Source organism: Lontra canadensis, unplaced genomic scaffold (assembly GCF_010015895.1).
Source record: "Lontra canadensis isolate GAN:19392208 unplaced genomic scaffold, GSC_riverotter_1.0 scaffold5, whole genome shotgun sequence".
Lineage (NCBI taxonomy): Eukaryota > Metazoa > Chordata > Mammalia > Carnivora > Mustelidae > Lontra > Lontra canadensis.
In genome coordinates this window covers 15095380-15104388 of record NW_022630999.1, presented here as the reverse complement: position 1 = coordinate 15104388, position 9009 = coordinate 15095380, and the positions used below count along the sequence as shown (strand labels likewise).

General features: G+C 47.9%; 1 protein-coding gene across 1 annotated transcript; it reads right to left on the bottom strand.

Annotated features, from left to right (window-relative positions):
- Positions 1-342: 342 nt before the first annotated feature.
- ADRB2 (adrenoceptor beta 2) lies at positions 343-2380 on the bottom strand. The gene has a single exon (XM_032851487.1). The coding sequence runs from the start codon at positions 2149-2151 to the stop codon at positions 895-897; it is 1257 nt and encodes a 418-aa protein (XP_032707378.1). The 5' UTR covers positions 2152-2380; the 3' UTR covers positions 343-894.
- Positions 2381-9009: the final 6629 nt, after the last annotated feature.

Sequence of the window (9009 nt, the reverse complement as noted above, 5' to 3'; positions counted from 1 at the left end):
GTGGTGGCAGGGGCGCACGGAGGGACAAAACAGAGGCCCGTAACTCCGTTTCTGTGAGTCAGTGTTTCGGCTGTAACAAGGAATCCTCACCATGGGACCAGCGAGACAAGCTATGCTGACGGCGGGCGGAACTGCCCCAAGGCACTGGCATTAAGAGAGATACAGGTTTGCAACAGCAGATTCAAAGGCAAAGGAAAGGGTTAAGCAATCAGTGCACACCACTCCTGTATCATTTTGTATTAAGTCCCTGGGCAGTTATTACAAATAGTTACCTGCGGTTTCCAGCGGGGGAGGCGACCACACTCCACTCAAGGGGTTTTGGGAGAAACAGGTGCAATGAAGTCATGGTCAAACAATTTATTTACTGTAAACTTTAGACTTTGCTCAGGAACACAACTGAAACTGCCCCTCAAGTCCCTGCCTACAACACCCTGTTTGAGCAAATAAGAGGAGCGGGGAGAGTCCGTGTTCACAGCTGAAAGGTCCGAGATACTCAAGATCTTCCAGTGCAAGGGTACGGGAAGGAAAGACTCCTTCACATACAAATTACCAGCAGCAATATATATGTATATATATTACCCCCAATACTTGACCAATGAGGTAGATCCACGGAAAAGTCATCAAAACAGAGCAGCCCCAGGTCCTCTGGGACTGAAGCCCTTCAGATATAAACAGACACGTTCCATGCAAAAAAAGGAACTCAACTGTACAAGAAACAATCACTCGAATATGCTTTCTCTTTTTTTACAGCTTAAAAAAATAAAAAAAAAGGCAGAAGGCTGCCCTTCTGCACATCTCTATACAATTTTATTCTAAATGTATTACACTCAAGTTAAATAGTCTGTGTAGTGTTGTGCTGGGGGAGGGGGTTTCATAAAAAGTTGAAAAACTGCCTTAGAGCAGTGAGTCGTTTGTACTACAATTCCTCCCTTGTGAATCAATGCTATCGTTACGCACAGTACCTTGACGGTTCGCAAGGCCTTCCGTGCCTGGGGGGTCCTCACACAGCAGTTCGCTGTCTTTCTCCTGCCCCAGGTGACATCCACTGTGCTCCCCAGCGTAGTCGGTCCTGCTGTTACTGTTGTTGGAGTAGCCGTTCCCATAGGCCTTCAGTGAAGACCTGCGCAGGCACAGAAGCTCCTGGAAGGCAATCCTGAAGTCAGGGCTCCGGCAGTAGATAAGGGGATTGAAAGCAGAGTTGACATAGCCCACCCAGTTTAGGAGGATGTAAACTTCCTTGGGGATGAGGTTATCCTGGATCACGTGCACTATGTTGACAATGAAGAAGGGCAGCCAGCACAGGGTGAAAGTGCCCATGATGATGCCCAGAGTTTTGAGGGCTTTGTGTTCCTTCAGGCAGAACTTGGAGGCCCTGCGGTGTCCGTGCCCACTCCGCCCATCCTGCTCCACTTGGCTGAGGTTTTGGGCATGGAAGCGGCCCTCAGATCTGTCGATCTTTTGGAGCTGCCTTTGGGCCACCTGGAAGACCCTGGAGTAGACGAAGACCATGACCACCAGGGGTAAGTAGAAGGACACGATGGAGGAGGCAATGGCATAAGCTTGGTTCGTGAAGAAGTCACAGCATGTCTCCTTGGCATAGCAGTTGATGGCTTCCTGGTGGGTGGCCCGGTACCAGTGCATCTGGATGGGTAAGAAGGAGGTAAGGCCCGACACGATCCACACCATCAAGATGACCACCCGGGCCTTATTCTTGGTCAGCAGGCTCTGGTACTTGAAGGGTGATGTGATAGCAAAGTAGCGATCCACTGCGATCACGCACAGGGTCTCGATGCTGGCCGTGACGCACAGCACGTCAATGGAAGTCCAAAACTCACACCAGAAGTTGCCAAAGGTCCACATTTTCATGAGGATGTGGCTGGCCCCAAAGGGCACCACCGCCAGGCCCATGACAAGGTCAGCACAGGCCAGGGAGGTGATGAAGTAGTTGGTGACCGTCTGCAGACGCTCGAACTTGGCGATGGCTGTGATGACCAGCACGTTTCCAAACACGATGGCCAGGACGATGAGCGACATGACGATGCCCATGCCCACCACCCACGCCTCGTTACGTTCCTCCGGGCCATCTTGGTCCGGCGCGTTGCTGCCGTTGGGCGCCAGCAAGAAGACGCTGCGGTTCCCGGGCTGCCCCATGGCGCGCAGGCTGGCAGGTGAGCGCACAGGCTGCCGGCGCACCGGCCGCGCCTCAGCGGGCGGACCTCCGGCGCGGCGCTGCGGGCAGCGAGCGGACGCCGGGAAGCCTCATTCAGCGGCCGGGGGGTGGCTGTGCTGGGGATGCGTCCTGCACTCAGCTTGCGGGGTGCTCCGGGCTCCCCGTGCGCGTTGGACCCAGCCGGCGCTCTGGAGAAGCCTCCCGGGAGTGCGCGCTGCCCGTTATGTGCACAGGACTTTAGGGACCTGCCCTCCCCGTGACGTGCGGCAACTTTCCGCCAATGGCGGGCGGGCAGCCCCAAAGGGGCGAGGTCCCTTCCCCTTCCCGCCCTCCCCTCCCCTCTCCCGCCCCCTCCTGGGGATGGCGCGGGCGGGGCCCAGCTGCTCCTGGGCGGCGGACCGGCCACCTCTCCCTGCCGGCTCCCCGGCTGGCCCCGGAGGCCTGCAGCTGGGGCTGGCTTGCTCACCCGCCGACCCGGGAGCCTTGGGCTCTTCTGGGGGCTGCTACCTGTCTGGCCCGGGCGCCTGGGCGCCCGCTTCCCAACATTCGGAAACAGAGACGACAGTGCCCACCCAGACACGCACGGGCAGGCACACTTGCACCCCGACAGACATGCTCAGACTTATACAGAACCACAGCCACCGACACGGAGACACACCCGCCCAGCGCACCCACAAGCACACTCGCGCGCGCGCGCACACACACACAGAAGCCCACAGGCACAAAGTCACCCCTGTCCAACAGAAACGGGGCCAAGACACAAACACAGAAGCACCCAGAAGCACAGAGGCATGTGCACGCACACAGAAAGAAGTAAACAACACCCAATCGCTGGCTTGGAGTCACAGAGCGCCACAGACTCCAACGTCCCCGTCCAGGTACTCCAAATCCCCTCACACTTGCATACGACCCCCAACTTCTCCCCGCTCCCCCCCCCCGCCCCCCGCAACAACACCCGCCAACATAGACGCGCGCGCGCACACACGCACACACGCACACAGGGCACATTCCCTTTCAAACATTTGGCAGGACCACAGGAGGTGACTTCAACAGCTGCCCGATTTCCTCAGCACACTCACTGTCAAGTACTTTTGGTGCCCTCCTTGGGAATTTTCAGGCATTGAGACACAATTTCACTCCTTGGATTTCATTCTGAGCTGGAGCGGGGGGGGGGGGGCGGGGGGACACGCATGTATGCGTTTGGGGACAGAGAGAAGGTTGTGCGCTTATATTTGTAATTCTTGGGAGTGTGGCATCACTTCCTTGTTATCTGTGGGAATGAAGATGAGTTGAATATGGAAAAATTTTCCTTTCAACCTCATCTTCTTTAGCAAGCCCACTGCCACTAGAAATATCCTTACATCTTCCTGGCAAGTTTGTTGATCTGTTGGGTGGAGCCCTATGAAATTGCCGCTCTTCTGTGGTTTCTGACTTTAAAAGTGGTTATTTCATATGGCTCAGACTATTAGAATGTGTTAACATTAAGAAAGTTTTGAAACCATGGGAAAGAAGATAATTTCTCCTTTAAAAAAAAAAAAAAGGGTTGGACCAAGCCTTCAGACTAGGGTCTTTGTCCAGGAAATATTATCCTTTGCATCTGGCGTATGACTTTACTGTTAAAAAGAAATTAATTTTCAGGGTTTGATTTCACAAGTCTTAGTAGCTTCTTTGAAAGACTGAAAGCATTTCATGCAGTGTAACCAAACATACTTTGTAGATTACATAATAACATAACAATGGCTAACATTTAGGGAACATTCTGCTGTGTGCTTTTCATGCATTATTCCATTTAATCCTTCCCACAGTCCCATGGTAGGGGGAGTACTATTTTTAGCTTAATTCACAAATGGGGCTCCAAGAGGAAAATAGCTTGCCTAGGGGCACAGGGCCAGGCAGTGCCAGAGGCAGGAGGTGAACCCAGGTCTTCTTGACTCTAAAACTCATCTTTTAATCATTTTGAGGGGTTCTATCATCACATGCAGAGCCGAAAGGAGGCTAGACAAGAGACTATAACCGGAATTGGAATACTAAGTTTCCAGATCCTCTGTCGTAGCACTTTCTAGCTCACCTTCCTTAGGCAAGTCAAAAAAATGGAGCCTAATTTCTTCCATCTCTAAGTGGAGAATAAAGTCACTTCCACTGGGCGGAGTGAAATGGAATATATAATAATAAATGTGAAAGTGTTTTTGCACATATATATGCCACACAAACATGGGTCATAAATGAAAATGTATACAAATCACTTGGTAATTTAGAATGCGTTGTTAGTCTTCTCTAACAGAACAATCAAATACTTTAAGACAGAAGTAACTCGGGTGTTTACAGTAGAAGTAAAGCTCAGAAAAACAGAACAAAACAAAAAATGTAACCTGCTTGCTCCCTTTAACTCCCTTTACCAGCCAGAGATGGTTTTCACAGAACAGATGCCTTAAAAACCAAATATTTCCCATAAAAGGCACAAATATTAATTAAAGATCTATTATGTTCCCATAGTTTTCAAAATATACCCACCCCATATTTGTGTTTTCCAAAATTGGCTTTGGTATGGTGCATTTTAGGAAGAGGCAGTGTGTGTTATGCAACACAGTTTCTTTAAATATACATCTAGCCCAAATGTGGAACTAAGCCATTTAAAACCTCCTTCCTGTTTGCCAAGCTATGGAATAAATAAGCATATTGTTTAACCTTCCCATAACGACAACAACAAAAAGAACAAAGAAAGCCCTTTTAGGACAAACACTAATTGATCATTTAGATATACACATGAGTCATTGAAAAGCCCAACTTTGAATATTTTGGGAAACACCTTTTAAAAAACCCACAAACACTAAATCAAGAAGGGAAGATGGCTTATGTCAACGAGGAGGTTCCAGGCTCCTACCCATCAGCTTTCCCAAAGTGACAATCTCTCCTCTTCTCCACCAACCCCTTCTCGTGCTTTTTTTCTCTCTCCCTCCCTCTCTCCCTTCCTCCCTCTCTCTCTCCTCTCTGCTTCATCACCAAGCCGCTAGGAATTTCAAGATGCTGTCTTCACACCAAGAGTCTTCTCTTGACCTCCTTTTTGAGTTACGGGAGTTGAGAGAGAGTGGGACAGAATTTACTAGATCATTGAGCTCATTTCTCCCCACCCCCTCCAGTTTGCAAATGAGGAAACTGAAGTGCAGAAGTAAGAAGGATCTAGTCGAAGGTGGCAAGCGAGATAAAGGGTTCAGGCCTGCCTCTGGCCTTCCAGAGTTTCACCGTCCCATGCTGTCCTTTCATTTCCCGGGAGAGGACTTCGACTGGCCCTGCTTGCTGGGCTTGTGGCCTTAGAGAATTAATGCTTCAGCGGAACTGGGAAGTTCTTAGACTAACTGCACCTTTATCTGATCTAAGAAAAATCAGTCACCTTTATGATTGATAGTGTCTAATTACATATTTTGTCAATCCCTTAAACCACCGATTTGTCGTTTCCTGCCTGCCAAACAGGAAACACACACACACACACACACACACACACACATTTTGATTTGCTGAACAAATGTTTGAAGGCTCCGTGGTGCCAGGGAATGTCCTCACACCATTAGCTGTACAGCTTAGGAAAATCTTATCCCATTCTTGGCTTGGGTGAACTTCCCTCCATCTTTACGATCATCTGAACAGAGAAACATCTATAGATTTCTTTCGAAATAATGGTCTTAAATGTCTCTTTAATATTATCTCTGTATGTCTTCATCCCATTACCTTTACATTAGATGAGATTAAGTGCCCATAAAGTGTTTTCAGTGTGCTCCCTTGCAAAAGAGGTAACTCTTACCTTTCTCTTATTTTCAAATCAGAATGTAAGTATAGAGTACATGGATCTTATCAGGTCCTACATGTGAAAGGACACTTTGAATGTGAATAGTCAGTAATTTGTTTTTAATTTGAATTTCTGTGAAAAAGAATGAAAACCCCGGACAAAGCTGGGTGTCTTAGAAAGAAACATGACTCTGAAAAATTACCATTACCACTGAGTTATATAATACGTTGGGTGGAATGTTCACTATTTTTGAATGAAGCATCTCATTGTCCGGTCAGCCCCTTACACAATGGATTCCCCCAAAACTCTCAGACAGCTCTACCGGGGGCAAGCTCCCGGGTCCTTCTGCCATTGTATGTTTCTGACTGTCCAGAGAGTGACCTGAAGTCCACCTTCTTATAGCTCCTGACCGTCGGTTTTAAGTCTGCCCCCTTGAGGCCACTCAAAACAAGTTTCCGGTCTCTTCCCCAAGACTGTCCTCAAGCTTTCCGGAGAATCCCTTGGAGTTCTCCTGAGCCTTCCCTTCTGCTTAAATATCCCTTGTTTCCTTGGGTTTGGAGACTGTTTTACAGTCACGGGAGATCAATTTATACTTGGGTCAGTCGATGTCTAAACTTAACATCAGTACCTGGTATGATCATAGAACAAGTGCTCAAATAATCAATTTGCAGTCACCTTGGCAACCACAAAGAAGCAGGGCCACCAGCAAAGCTTTCAGAACAGCTGATTATACCAGATGAATTTAATTTCCTGCTGTGCTAGCGTTTCATGAGAGACATGCTAATAAATTCTCCACGTCTCAGGGGCACCGAACAAGGGGAGATGGTTTAAATGAAACCGGGAGAGACTTCAGCTGGTCTTATGAAGGGCTCCTTGGCCTGGGGACATTGGGAGAGGCGAACCTCCAGCAGCTTTTCTCAGTCGGGGGGCTTTGCAAGAGAATTAAACCCCGCAGGAAACTGAGTTACTCTTCTAACCAATTTTCCCAAGAAGGGCACCTAGCTATTAGCCTCCGGGGGATATAAGTGAGAGATTAAATTGTTCCATACAATGCAACGAATGCCTTAGGGTACAAGCGAGGGGGCATCCCTTGATGTCTCCTGCAGATATGGGAACAAACGGGGTGTGGGGAATGAATACTTCCGTGTGATGGACCCAGGGTGGTGTGGAGGAAGGAACATGGTTGGGGGGTCAGGAGACCCAGGCTCTGGGCCCTGAACGGCTCTAATGTTGTAAATAACCTTAATCAAGTCACATTCTTTCTTGGAGCCTCGATATCCATCCATGACATGAGGTTGGCCTGGGCGACCTCTAAGGCTCTCCTATTCTAAGCCGAACGAACCTGTTGTGGGAATGATGCACGTGGAAGGGCACTGAGGAGTGGAGTTCCTGACTCTGAAGCCACTGAGGAACTGGCAAGTGAAAACTGTCACCACCCTACAGAACAGCTTGGCTATGTTGCCTTCTCCCCGCCGCCCCCCCACCTGGCCCCAGCCCCACCGCCAACGTTCACCATCGCGATTCTGGCTACTCTGAGTGGCAGCTGTACCGTTATCTACTAAATATTTTTTTTTTACATTGACTTATTTCTAGAATGCAAATATATTTATTTTTTAAAGAAAATTTTGTACTACTGCCACTGCTGCACGTGGAAAACCAGTGTCATCTTCCGTAAATAGAAGGTAACCATGAAAACAAAACAATGTTAATAAATTCTCGCTAGATTTTGTCGCCTGCCAAAGTTCTGAGCCCGAGGCTTTCTCTTTTTATTGAAAAGGAAGATTAACAAGTGCTGGGGAGATATTAATGGTATTCTAGCACCAAATGGGGCTTTCTCCATCTCTTTTAAAAGATGGGAAGAAAATCGAAAAGGGAACAACTCCTAAGTATTACACTGTTTTCAATGTAGTGTTACTGAGGTATTTAAAATAATTTCTACTTCTACCGAAAGGGATCTTAGCCCCAGACTTGTGCTAATGAGACCCACCGCTGTGATAGAAAAAGCATTTTGCTTCTGGAACCAGGTGGGTCTGGGTTTCAATGGTGATTCTGCCCTTACCCAGCTGAGTGCTTCCAGCAATATGTTTAAGCCCTCTGGACCTCAGAGTGGTTCTTTGTAAAATAAGGATAAAATCCTCAGAATGATTGTCTAGGGAATAGAAGGAATGCATGAAAAACTGGGTTTGGGAAGGAAGGGAGAGGACCAAGAGACCTGACAATAGAACAGATCAGCATAATTTGGATGGGCCCAGGACTGGGGAGTTGAGTCAAAGGAGTCAGGACCATTGCCCAGCTGTTGGCGTGAGTGTCTGTGAGACAGGAAGTGGTGATGAATTCAGATATGGCCATATAGAATTTGAGGTTTGGACTGGACATCAAGGTGGAAGTCAGAATATCATAATGATTAGGAGATAAAGAGATTAGGGGTGATGTGTCTGTCGGTGGTTGTCATGACACTGGACATGTTCCCTGAACTTCAGTGTACACACAGAGGATGCCTTTGGTGGTTAAATGAAGTAATGCTTTTAAGGAACTTAGCACAGAGTTTCCAAGAAAAAAGTGTTTGTCATCATCATCCTTACCCTCATCCTGAATTTTCCAGCACACATCCAATTTCAGGACATTTTATTCATTTCTCCAAGGTCAATCTTTTACATGAATAAATAAATTGATCCAACAGGGAAACAGAATCTTTTGTATACATCCAACCGGAAACAGTAGTACAACCTTTGCGATGGATTTTTGGGAAATGTCTTAGGTTGGATTTCCTCGCATCTGCTGCAGAGATGAGGTTTTGTGTGTAAGTGATTGATGAAGGAAGGAAGAGAAACCAGCCATGGAGAGAGGCAAAGTCAGTGTGTAGCCTGATCCTCTGGGGAGTTCTGGAGAAACCCAGGAGCCCACCGCTTGGATTGAAGGCCTGGCTCCTCCGATTCTTAGCCGTATAACCTTGAACAATTATTAAATCTCCTTGTGTCTCCATTTCCTCATCGGTAAATGGAAGTTATTGATCATAGTATCTCAGAGTCTCATGGGGTTGTTAAGAGGAGCAAATGAG

Bases quoted from the DNA above. Each gene is read 5' to 3' on its own strand.
- ADRB2 (XM_032851487.1), bottom strand. From the start codon at position 2,151: ATGGGGCAGCCCGGGAACCGCAGCGTCTTCTTGCTGGCGCCCAACGGC.